The 13,320-nt window shown below is 40.7% G+C and overlaps 1 protein-coding gene across 3 annotated transcripts in view; it reads right to left on the bottom strand.

The window, feature by feature from the left end:
• The window catches only part of LOC117824068 (kelch-like protein 29), a 168,947-nt gene that overhangs the window by 45,987 nt on the left and 109,640 nt on the right, over positions 1 to 13,320 (bottom strand). For all 3 annotated transcript variants that reach the window (XR_004633529.1, XM_034699433.1, XM_034699434.1), the window contains exons 6-8: positions 9,861 to 10,057; positions 7,756 to 7,868; positions 7,260 to 7,406 (exon numbers count right to left, since the gene is read on the bottom strand). Coding sequence is in view for 2 of the 3 variants with exons in the window: in XM_034699433.1 (XP_034555324.1) it covers positions 7,260 to 7,406; positions 7,756 to 7,868; positions 9,861 to 10,057 (457 nt within the window). In the remaining variant the exon portion in view is untranslated. The remainder of the gene's footprint in view (positions 1 to 7,259; positions 7,407 to 7,755; positions 7,869 to 9,860; positions 10,058 to 13,320) is intronic.

Genomic DNA, 13,320 nt, shown 5'->3' with positions numbered 1-13,320 from the left:
TAACAAGGTAAATGAGTCTTGACAATACTCCCACTGATGAGTGACTTGCCTGCACTCAGGAGTGAGAGCAGGAGGCATGCATCCAACCGATCTCCAACAACCTCTCGAGTGATCACTCTTTCACACACACAGGCATCTACAGGGAATGTGTCCCGGCAGACAAATGGTGTCATTTTCTTCTCCTCACCGCTTCATGTGCAATCATTTGTTGCTTTTATGCAAAGACAGACACTCATAAAAGTTACTGAGCCCACTGAGGGATAGCAAGCCTTATGTGCCTTGAAGGGAAATGCGCAATCCCCTGTTACATTCTAAATGAGGATATGAGTGATTTTTAACAGCTGAAACATACGGAGAGAGTATCCACAAGAGTCTGAGGACATATGGAGACTTTTCTTTAAGCTTGTCTACCCACATGCACCTTTTTTCCTATTTTCCTCGGACAAGGATAACTAATGAGGCGTCAATACGCTTATCTGATTGCATTCTTATAGTCAGCCAAGATAGCATAATGTGGTTTCAACTCTCTAATGGTCTCAATTTGCACACACCAACACAAACACACCAGGCCAACAATCTCAGTGCCAGCGGTTGCTCTGCAGCCCTGTCAGAATGCATCTACAGCAAGGAAATGCTACTACACAACCCAACTCCCAAAAATCTCACTTTTGCTGACACACGCACGCACGCACACACGCACGCACACCCACACACACTCAGACAGGTGTACAGGGGATGTGAATGGGTTGAGCCTGGTGAGAGGCAGGGATAATGTGTCTAACAGGAAGCCTCTCAGATCTGTCAGAGGCAGCAGAGAAGCAGCAGGGAAGACGCCATCCACTAACAGATGATGAATGTCTGCTGAGAATTTTCTATTTCACTGCTGTCAGTGAGGACTGGCACTTCTTTCTGCAAGTGTGCGTGTTGACCTGTGTGTCAATATCCAATAAATGGCACGGTCATTTCTGTTTGCTTTGCTTCGAGCAGATAGGAGTATGAATCTGCTTAAAATGAAAAATGGGCAATCTGATGCTTAAATGGTAGCTCAGTGTGGCAAAAAAAAAAAAAAATCACACACTCAGTGACTCACAAGTGTTTGTTCAATGGAGCACATGCCCATGTTTAGCCACACAGCACTAACAAACCCACTCGGCTGAAATGACCACAGCTCAGTGTCCGTTGAAGTGTGTGTAGGTTTATGTGTGAAAACACACATATCAGCACCTTCCTCTAGTAACACATTATGAATAAGTTCATCGTGCTCTTCAAGGTGACACCTCATTTGGGTTACAGAGATGTTTTAGTTGACTGTCTTTGTGTGTTTATGAACCTGCATGACAATGTGTGTATCAGCTGGGAGCATGGATGGGGGCAGGAGAGAGATGTAGCTGACACCAGATGATCACTGCAGCCCTGAGCGCTGACTGATAAGTGCAATGTGTCCTGCTCTATTTCTGCATGATTTCACTCAATAAAAAAGGTCTTCCTTCAGTTTCTTTCATTCCAAACATATTGCTATGAAATACCGCTGTGTGTTTACATTAAACTTTGTGTATTGACTTTCTGAAGTATCTTTGACATTCAGTATCTTCATGATTTACTTCTGTGCATTTTTTACTATTCCTCGTGAATCTTCAGGAAAAAATGTCTTCCTTCAGGCAGATAAGAATATTTGTTTGTTCTCTATGCATCAAAGAACTCATGCAACCCCTGCGTGTCTATAAGGGGAGCCCAGTGGAAATGAGACGTCTCTGACTCACTCTAGATATGCAGTCGCTGTGGTCTAGTGACTGCTTTTCAATTGGCTGCACACATCAGGACTGCAGGCGCTCTGGGATGACAGAGGACACAGATGAGGATGGAGGTCTGGAGTTCAGTGGCCTGTATCAGATATTGTACACTCTCTAATACGCTGAGTCACAACAGAGCAGATTTACAAATAATCTTCAGTCTTGTGTGAATGAATGAGCACAGAACTGATCTTTAAGAAATTAAAAGAAAAGAGAAAAAAATGAGAGAAGGAAAACATGCAGGATAGAATGCGCATTTGGCTGCATCAATTTCCATTTTGTGTAGCAGCTTAAATGTGTGTTGCATTTGAGTGGGATGAAAAAAGGGGAAAAGAGGAGGTAGAGAAAAGGGGCACAAGAAAGAAAGAATGCTGCTGCATCAGTCTCCATTGCCTGGCTTTGTCGTGCCGTTCGTATTTGTCACAGATGAGACAGACGATGGCCTACAAGTTAATTTAATCTCCCTCTACAATAATATAAGTCTCCTCTTGAAGGATGGTTTTTCTGACTTAAAGCTGCTCACCCCAAAAGAACACAATTAACCTTTTCTTACAGGGGTGCAAAATGATGAAAAGTTTCCTTTTTGAACTTGGAGCTTAAAGAGAGAATGACTAAATTAAAAGTGACGCTTGTAGTGAAAGGTTCATTTGCAGAGTTGAAGGTAAATGAATTGTGAAACTTGGAGGGAAATTCGGTTTATTTCCTCACTCTGCCTCAAAGCTTTTCTCGTTTGATAATTTTCTGCTCTGGCTACATAATGGTAACATCATTTGTTCGGGAAATTATCATTTTCCTTTGTAATGTGAGCTTGAGGCGAAAAACACCACATCACTAAATTATAAAAACTCAACAGAACAAATTCCCAAAATAATAAGTAATAACTCACAAGCACATGAAGTCATTATTGTTACTATATGAACTTTGTTTGGGAACTGCTTGTCAGGGCAGGCCATCGTTGTTTCTAATGAGTGGAAAGCAGGCTGTCACTAACAACTCAGATGACCTTTTCACCTTCAATCTTTAGAATACACCATAATCTGTCCTTTTAGCTGTTACATTATTCGGCCACTCTCCAAAGAGCCAATTCATCTGCCTCTTTTGTCAGGTGGAGTCACCTGATGAGATAGGAGCATTTATTAAATCTGTTGAAGGGAGGACTGATGGTGGCCCTATTCAGAGATTTAGCAGAGCCTGGCATGTTGTTATAATTGTCTGTGGCCGTCACTTTAAAAGACTGCTGGGTGAGAAGAAGGACAGGTTGCTGTCTGTCAGCACCTTCATGGAGAAAACAGAATGCATGGCAATGTTTTCAAGCTTCCTCTTTGTGTAACTAAAGGAACCAGTGTGGCACAAACTGAGCGTGGATACAGATCTCTTTCTTAGTTAATTAGTTTTACCATCACTGAAGAATAAGTCTCCACAAGGTCAAATACATTAGGGTGGGAATCATTAACTCTAAAGTAGCACATAACAGTAAATTAGAATTGCACATCATTAAGTGACAAGGTATTTTTCTTGGAACAAATGCCTTTTTATGTTCTAATCAAAATGAATGTGTCATATGATCTTTTTATTTCTTGCTGGACATGTATTTTACTTATTTTTAGTCTTTTATATATACTCTTGTGCTGATATGGACCTATGGGTCTGAAATGAAGTATATCTATCTATCTATCTATCTATCTATCTATCTATCTATCTATCTATCTATCTATCTATCTATCTATCTATCTATCTAAATACTTGTTTTGTCTGTCCAACTATCAAAACTAAATAAAATCATCTAAATAATGCATCAGAGGAGAAGAAGTAGAACATTGCAGTCCACAGACAAGTTTACTTGTGTTTTATACAAGTAGACCTCTGCATTCTAACTTCTGTATATGGTCAACTAATTGGCATTAATTCATGCACAGAGTGGAAACCAGGAGAAACAGCTAGGCGGGCTCTGTCTTAATTCAGATTAAACATTTAACCCATAAAAAGATAAAAACAGTGGCATATTTTAAATACCATGGTGGTTTGGTGACTTTTTATTCGAGGTTGGTGTTTCTAACTTCATGAATCAGCTTAATTGGGTGAAAAAAAGTAATGTTTTGCAATATTTACTGATAAAGAATTGCATTATGTCCAAACTGTACACTTTGGCATATATCATAAACTATATGAAATCACCACTGGAAAAAAACAGAATCCTCACTGTTTAAACTGCTTCCTCCTTTCTGTGTAATATGTTCATATAGGAACAATCTGGCAGGCAGACCTCGGAGAGGAGATTAAATGTGATAGATGAGCTCAGATTGTGGCTGAATGTGGAACATATGTAAGACAGGTAAGAGCCTCACATAATATAAGACTTTACATGAAGATTATCACACACCATCCAGACTCTGTATGAAACTGATGAATGATGATTTGTGTTAGAAGTACAAAACATAAAAAGGAACTTTATTTTATGACCTCTCTGGACCCGGGTGATTAACATTTTGAGTAGATGGTTTGGTTCAGAAATCCTTCGAAGGCCGCAGCTCTGTTACATGGGGCCAGTCTGAAATATCTAACATACCAACATGTACATTTTCTGAAATTATTGTTGCTACAGTTACGGCATGTAGAGTTATTCTAAGACACTGGAAGACATCAAAGGCCCCAGAGATGACAGAGCGGGTCAACACGATAGATGGAACGGCATCTTGTGAATGTACAGTGAGTGTACATCCTCTGTGATGGGATGTGACAGTCTAGCCTCCTCTCTGATAGAAGTTGCATGAATAACATGTTCTGGTTCTGCTATAATATCCATTATATATTGAATCCAAAATGGAATTGAATTTATTGAATGTTTGAAGCCTAAAGTACTTTTCTTTCTTTTCTTTTTTTTTACTTATATGACTTACTGTTTTGACATTCTTTCTTACTTCAATATCCCTTGTTTCATTTTATATACACTTATAAACCAGAGACATGTGTGCCACATGTTTTTGTATCCTGGAAAAAAAAGTATAAGTAAGCCATGTACCAAGAATAAGACTTGGTAAACATTCAGAAAAATAAAAAAGTCTTTTTTTTTAATCCAACTCTTAGAAAGACTGTCAATAACTATTTACCTAAACAAACTTCTCTTTTCAGGATATATTATTTTAAATGCTCCTTTTAGGAAGGATGTCCCTCTTCTTCTTAAGTCACTGTAACTCTATCTCTATAACCTAAAGGGAGTCAAATGCACAAGCTTTCAGGGCAACACAGCTTCAGCTATCTTAAATCAAAGAAAATTGAAAACTCTTTTCTTTCACCCAGTGGTTTTGTGTCTCACAGGAAACTACAACTGTATTAGTAACGCTCAGATGCTCTCCCTCTGTCTCTAAGCAATGCCTGGACTGGATCCTGGTGCCATGGATGATAGTGATAGCATAGCAGAGGGGGGAAATTGCTTATTATTTACCCAGCACCTTCAATATACCACTTTTCCACTCTATAACCTGCAGCTTGAATCTCACAGCACACACAGACACACAAACCTAAAGAGACACACAGATAAATGCAAAGACACACAAACTCAGTTCCAAGCTTAAAGCTTTTCCTCCTCCTTGGCCTAACTTTTCCAGCAGAGCTGTGACATTCTTCCCCGACATGTCATTAAAAAGTGTCACAGGTTCTGGTGGAGTGATTTCCTGCTGCTCTCTGACTCCACATGGAGAGAAGGGATGGTGGAAATGATGAGCTGATGCTGGACTGTGTGCAAACTGAACCTTCAGGGTGACATGACCTCGTCCTTAAGCAGGGTGAGAGCCAGAGTAAACTCTCTCTGCTCTCCTCTTCTGTCCCCTCTGCAGGTCTGCTAGTTGTTTTTCACATCTCTGATATGACTGTGCACATAGGAGCCATCTACTTGATATTAGATTGAAACATTGAAGCTCTTTTAATAATTAATTTTCTCTTTTCTCAATCACTGCACGCTCACTTTGGTCCTGCTCTGCTTCTTTCTCTCGCTCAACCTCTCTTCCTGCACTCTGCTTTCTTGTCGCCTCCTGTTTTCGAGACAGGGTTGACCCGGGAGTCTTGTCTCAGGTACCAGTGTACTGGGGGGTGTTAAGACAACCATGGAAAATGTGCCATTTCATTTTTTTTCCCTCTCTTCTTCATCTGAGTAAGTCACCTCTGCTCCTCTCCACTAGAGTGTGAGATTGCAGGAGTCTGCCAGACTGAGCTGCATGGTTGGAGGTTGTTGATGCAGATGACAGCGATCACGTTCTCCTAAAACCTCATTATAAGCAAGTTATGAATTTGCAAACCCAAAGAGTCTAATGTCCTTACGGATGCACCCACAATACTTCAATTTTGGGTAAATTACCAATACAGACATTTACAAAATGTCATAAAAACCCCTACCATATTTTTGCTTTTTCATTTAAATCCTAGTACTCTATGTTTGCAAATCTTTACTTCTCTCAAATGTCTATCTAAAATGCGTGACACTCAATGTTCCATTACAAAACAGGTCATTTTGCCTGATGGATTTCTCCATAATCTCACGGAACCACAATGAAAGGATAACCGCTGGATATTGAATCCAAGAGGTGAAAGTTTCAAGTATAGACGTCGAGCCTCATAAAAGCAAGTTTCAGTTAAGTAGCATTGATTATGGAAGTCTGCGCTGAATGTGATAGCTGATATGAGGCAGCTCTTCCTCTCTTGCTTCTTGATAAGGAGTCATTACTCTGAATGAACAACTCCTCCACTGATTGGCCGCTGTAATTTATCTGATAATAAACTCACCTCCCCTCTAACACAGCTGTAAAATACTTAACATCAGCAGCTTTAAATTAATGGTGTCTGTATTCATAAAATCCCACAATATGAGATTTTTACCTGCTAGATGGCTATAAGTTCATTTATCTTTCATGGATGAGGGTGAAAGCTGTCACCTCTAGGCTTATTGGTCCGTGTTTGTTAAGTTAACATGCTGTAACTGACTGCATTACCTTGCTACAGGAAGAAACCTTTGATTTTTTTCCTGGAGGCTGTTAATCAAAATCAAACAACTGTTACAAAAACAGATAAAGGGACTGTGGGTGTTTCTGTTTTTGTTTTTTCCCTGCAGTACAGTATGTCACAAACAAACAAAGTGTTACTAACAATAGAGCACACTTTGAGGACAAAGCACTCCTGGGATTATGACCAACTGCTGTGTTCGACTGCATCTGAAGTACAAAGTTGTTGATCACTACCCAGAGAGAACGAGGAGTCACGTCCTCTTTTCTGCTGTGTTTAGCTCTCAGAGCTGATAGAGAGAGTAAACAAAGCAAGCACACTGATACAGCTCTGCAGACATGCAGTATGAGAACTGTCAGAAAACAGAGGTTGTCAGAGGCTTTAGCTTGATTTTTTGTCTTATGATACACAAACATGTATGCTCATTTGAGGCACACGCAGATACTTCACAAACACAGTCATCATTTCTCTTCTTACTTGTACTCTGGAGTCTGGATCTTGTCTGATCCATTTGATGACCGTCTCGTAGACCAGCTCCTCAGCCTTGGTGTTGAGACTGTCGTTGGACAGGTAGGACACCAGACCCTCATTGGACACACTCAGAATCTCTTCCTGTCCTGCCACCTGATAAGAAACAAGTATGACCTAATAAACCTTGAGGCATTACAAACTGAATCAATCTCTACCTAGAGACCCCGAAGGTCAATAATTCAAAAACATAGCATTTATTCAATATCTTAACAGGTATATAGTTGTTGCCTCAGTGATTGTTGTATCTGTATGTATATGAGAGGTATTCATTTTTTCATCAATATTTACTTTCAGCCAGAAAAGAAACCTATTTTCAAACCTCCATTTGTTCATTGTTGTACATTCACAGTTGCTGTTTGCTACCAGCTTTATTTACTTCACTTCCTTTGGACAAGCATATTGAGTCAAGAATTTATGAATACGATGATAATTCTGTACCCACCTCAGGGAAGTTCTGCAGTGCAAAAGCTTTGGCCATGTTATGGAGCTCTGTACAACTCATGGCTTCAGCCATCGCCAGCACTCCCAGACAGTTAGCTGCAGTCAGTTGTTTTTCTGCAGTCAATAAACCAAAGACAGACAGACAGAGGACAAAGAGACAACACAAGGAGACAAAGACAAGAGCAGATTGATCAAGACAGATATAAAAATGAACTTTAAGACATTGATGAAATGGCCAGAGATGTATAAAAGCTAACACAGAAAAATCAGCTGCAGGCAGCACACACTCACAGCCTCACGGTGTGAATCTGCCTGAGACTAAAGGACAACAAGTATAATAACTCAGAACGGCACTGGGGACAAACAACAGGAGGAGAATCGATCGCTCTTAGTTCAGACAGGAAGTGCTGGATTTCAGGGAGTGGGATTTGGGATCAGCTGGGCCACTTAAAAGAAGTCCCATCAGATCTTAAAGTCTACTGAAGACACAAATACAACACTACATGAAACAACCCTGAGAACCAAGCCAGGAAAGGCTTACTCTACAGACAGTTATTACTTGTAGAAGCATAGCAATTGAGGTGCCCTGCCTGTAATTCTAGTTTTTTAACACATAACCTCGTTTATCAAAAGAGAGGGAAACATTTTTTGTTGTGGAGTTCGCACGCACGCACGCACGCACGCACGCACGCACGGACGCACGCATGCACGCACTCACACACACACACACACACACACACACACACACACACACACATAAACACACACACACACACATAAACACAAGCAGGCAAACAGTGTTAAATCCAAACCAAACTGAAGCAAAGCAAAGAACAATCTAAGTGGTCTTATGCTGCATTAAAAGTGAGGACTCAGGGCAACACAAAAGGCTGCCTGAAGATCTCCCTCTGTTATGCCTTTTAACCAGATTAAGAATTACTTCACTGTTAATGTTTGCAAACTTGGAACTTTGTGTTTCACGCTGACATCAGTTTTTTTAATGCTACACAGCCACGTTTTCTAGTTTAATTTATTCCATGAAAAGTGTGACTGAAAACCTCCAATCTTAATATTTAAAACCACATTTCATTGTAACATATTACTTGCATTATGTTGCAAATATATTTTCTTGTAATGTGAGTCATGATACTTCATGAACAAAAAAAGATGTTAAATAAAATTTTAAAGAAACATTTACGCTGAGGAGATGTTTACTTTTCAGTCTCACTTAATTTCTCCAAAACCTCAATATTAATTCTCTGACACGTTATCAGTTTCTCTCTTTTCACATATGCACACACACACATTCACACACAAACATTGGTTTTCCTTCCTTCTGGTTGAGACGAAATGGATTGGCATTTCACTGACAATAAGGCCCACAAATGCCTGCCATGTTTCCCACAGTCTTTTTCCCAAATAGAGAAAAATAAATCGATAACATGGGCTGCAGGTTCTCTTTTACTTTCTTTATGCTGATTTCCTGTTGCTGACCTTTTAAACAACATGCATTTCCCTTGTGTTCCTGACAGAGACACAAAACAAATTATTAAATGAATGCAAAACCTGACATTTGCAGCCTTTTGGCTGGCTACCCAAATCAAATCTGGAACCTGCTGTTTATGTTTTATGTGACGCTTTGAGGCTTCCATAAACCACCTTTGCTCCATCTTCGCACCTTGTCTAAGTATCCATCTGTTTGGCTATTTTCCCCATCATGGTTCAGGCCAGATGATTTGACATTTAAGTGACAATTTTCCCTGACCTTTGTATAAATTTGGCCCCTGTGTTTGGCCCCTCCCACTGGGACAAGATCATGGACACTGTGTCTGACTGAGAATGCCAGCAGGCAGGATTCTCACGTGGCTGCTTGCTTTGGAAATATTACAGAAAGGAGCGTTATGTGTGATTGACAGGGGAAATATTTTTAGCACAATACATATTGTGAGGTTGTGCATATGTAGTGATGAATGAGAAAGAACAAGACTGCAGGAAAGGTCACCCTCAGAGGTTTGACGAAATAAGTGTGCATGCTTGCTGATAAGTATTTCACATTCACACACATACACCATGACAGACTTTGTCAGTGTTCTGAGCTGCTCTTACCTAGGAACGAGATGCAGACTTTACAGAAGGTGTTGAACTGGAACTTGTTGGCGGCCTCCAGAAGCATCTTGGCGTTGGCTGAGTCGATGACCAATGATCCCGTGTAGACAAACTCAAGCAGCAGCTCCAGCACTTCAGCACTGATGTTGCTCATGTTCAGCTCCAGCATCTCCCCGCTTCTCGTCTCCTTGGATGACCTGATCAACCAATCATGGCAAAAAAAGGTGAGTTAGGGAAGCTGTGAGAGGAAAAACACAGAACTATAGAAACAAAAAGGAAGGAGAGGGACACAGATACATTAACACTTCAAACACACCTGGGCCGGTATGAAAGTGTGGAGAAAAATAAAAGTATCATTACAGAAAAAGTGAAAAAGAGACAGAAACATAACTTGGATGGTTTCTACTTGTGTATGGAGGTAGCAAATTTGAAACTGTGTTACTGCGTCTAAAACAAAATGTCCTCCTTGAACAAAGATTACACAAACAAACATTATTGCTTTGGTTCATGCTTTTCACGTGTGTTCCATGTATGCATAGTTTCAGAGGAGGACATGCATACATGGCAGAGTACATATGAGAAATCAGACAGAAAACAGAGCGAAAGTGACCGTATATTTTAAACAATGACATATGACAGAATGTGAAGGAAGTTCTGCAGAGCTCTCCCTTTTTATGAGTCTACAGGGCTGCTATGTGTGTGTGTGTGTGTGTGTGTGTGTGTGTGTGTGTGTGTGTGTGTGTGTGTGTGTGTGTGTGTGTGTGTGTGATGGACATTAGATCAGTTCAGCAGCACTTGATAACGCCATAATGCAGAGCCTGAGACGTGCAGGGTGAGTCAGGGGTCTACTTTCAGTATTGGGCCATGTTGTGACTTCACCAGGATCAAATGGTGGAGATTAGTTCACATGTAGGGTCCCACAGGGAGGTATGACAGAGCTAAATATCACCTCACCAACCACGTTTAATGTCCCATGTGAAACAATAATCCACTCAAGGACAAAGTAAATGGAACCAAAGCTCTGCAGACCACATGCCCACACAGCTATAACTCTCTTCTTGAAAAGTATTCTCCATTAAGATGGATGTAGGCTGTTTGCTTTTGTCACTCATGGTAACACAAATATATTAGGTGTGTGTATGTGGTGTGTGTCTTTTCCTTTTTCTGTCGGAGCCAGTTTGTTGGTTAGGAGTCATGACAAACAGTCAGCATTTAGTGAGACACAGACAGCAAAACAAACATGATGAGACAGGTGGATGAAATGGTTAGAGTGAAGATGAGAGAGAGAGGTTGGGGGGAGGGTGGAGGCAGAGGATGATGGGGAAGCAAAAAAAGGGAAGCAGGGAGAGACGGTTCTTCCACAGGGTGCCAGCAGCCATCCTTCTGAGGGAGGAGTTGGGTTGTTCCATGACTGTGCCTTGGTCTTTTAAATTAGAGATAATCCCCTCCCCAACCCCAACAACAATCCATCACACCTAAACAGAACCTTTGTCCCCACTGCAATACTCATCAGCAGCCTGTAGTGTGTGAACTGAGATATTAGTTGTCATTTTAAAGAGCAGTCAGGAGGTGAGAGGGGAGAAGGACATCCAAAAATTATATAAAAGACAGAGACATTTGTCTCTTGATGGACTTTGGCTGGAAAAACCAAGACAGTTACTCTTATTTCCTCCTGCAAAGCAAAAAGCCACAAAGTGTTATTGCCATTTTAAACATAAAGCCCCACAGTGAGGTGGGGAGGCTGGAAGTAAGACAGCAACAATGGAAGGGGGAGTGGATAAGGGGTAGACATGAAGGGGGAAAAGAGAGAGAGAGTGTGTGCGTGTGTGTGGGGGGGAGGGTTAAAAGTAAAGAAGAGCATGCTCATCAACGGGTTCAGTTAGAGCAAAAATAACCACTTTGAGTGGCAGTTTGAGTCTTTTCAACGCCTATGTTATGGAAATTACTTTTTCCTGAGCTTCTCGTAAGAGGTGTATATTTATGCTGTGTTACTTTATGAGGAGGTCGTGGAATATAGGAGAGACAGAGGAGGAGAGAGGGGGTGAGGGTGGGAGGTAGGGAGGGACAGGCACACACAGGCAAAGAAATCTGTTTGTGAAAAATGCACCAACCATTCAAGAGGAAATCTTAAAACCAGCAGGGGCTGCCAGAATGACGAGGAGGGAGGGGTGCTGTAATACACACACACACACACACACACACACACACACACACACACACACACACACACACACACACACACACACACACACACACACACACACACACACACACACACACACACACACACACACACACACACACACACACACACACTCCCTAAAACATCCTCTATAGTAAAGTGAGCCCATTTACTTGGAATACATTTATAGGTTGTCTTCATAAGACCATCTATTCTGTGGAAGTGCTCACACTGCCAAGATATGCTGAGAGAAAAAAATACTCAAATGCAAAGCTGACCGTCTGAGCTAAATCTGGCTCACACATACACACATTACAGGACATGTCAAGGCTATCTGTTGAGAATGAGTCCAGTTCGTGTCACGCACAGCTGGGAGAGGGTGACAGGTGGAGAATTTAAAAGCTCAGATCACTGTCCAAGTGTGAACACAGAACCAAAAACAAGTCTTAATTCAGAAACTTTACTTGAAGATAGAAGGTTTAGGAGGAGGAGGAGGAGTGATGATATAAAGTTAGATAAATATAAAATTTGCAGTAAACCTTGTCTTAACACTGTTATTGTGTTGTCAAAAGGCCTTCAGCTTCAGAGTGAACAGTACGCTATAAAATGTTACCTTTTCAGACACATTGTCAGTGGTATGTGACTGTATAGAAAGATTTTCATTTACAAAGGTTTATAGAATCCATCTCTTGACTTTATCAGACTCATATGGATGGACGTATATGGAAAGTTACTGCTGCTCACAGTATTACATAGAAAAATAGCCCTCAATGTCAAATTCAGACAGATACTTTTGATCAACCACACATTTCACTGCAATACACTTTCATTAAAAACGATTTTTCAAACTAGAAGTATTTCTGAAACTTTTGGGAGAATAATCTGTGGATTAATTGAGAATACATTAATTCAAAGTCAAGCTTGGCCCACAGAACATCAGCTGCTCTTAGCACCTATCAGCTGATTACATCTACATCTTTATAAGTAGCACAAGAAATTCTCAAGAGATTTTCTCACAACCGACTATGTTTATTTATCTGATTTTCAGCATAAAAAAAGATTATGAAGTACTTTCTCATCCTCCAGTGCGTATCTCTATTTTCTGTCTGACTAATGACAGCTGATAATTTTGCGCATGTCCTTGAATAATATAAACACATGGGCGAGTGAGGAGTGAGGGTGGGCAGTACAGAGGTAGATGAAGTCTTTCTCGCTTTTATTTGACCTCATAAAGATGTGGACAGCAGTGAGCCACGTGGATTCTTAGCTTAATTTAAG

Source organism: Notolabrus celidotus, chromosome 13 (genome assembly GCF_009762535.1).
Source record: "Notolabrus celidotus isolate fNotCel1 chromosome 13, fNotCel1.pri, whole genome shotgun sequence".
NCBI lineage: Eukaryota > Metazoa > Chordata > Actinopteri > Labriformes > Labridae > Notolabrus > Notolabrus celidotus.
The sequence above is the reverse complement of the archived record's forward strand: the minus strand, read 5'-3'. Positions and strand labels throughout refer to the sequence as shown.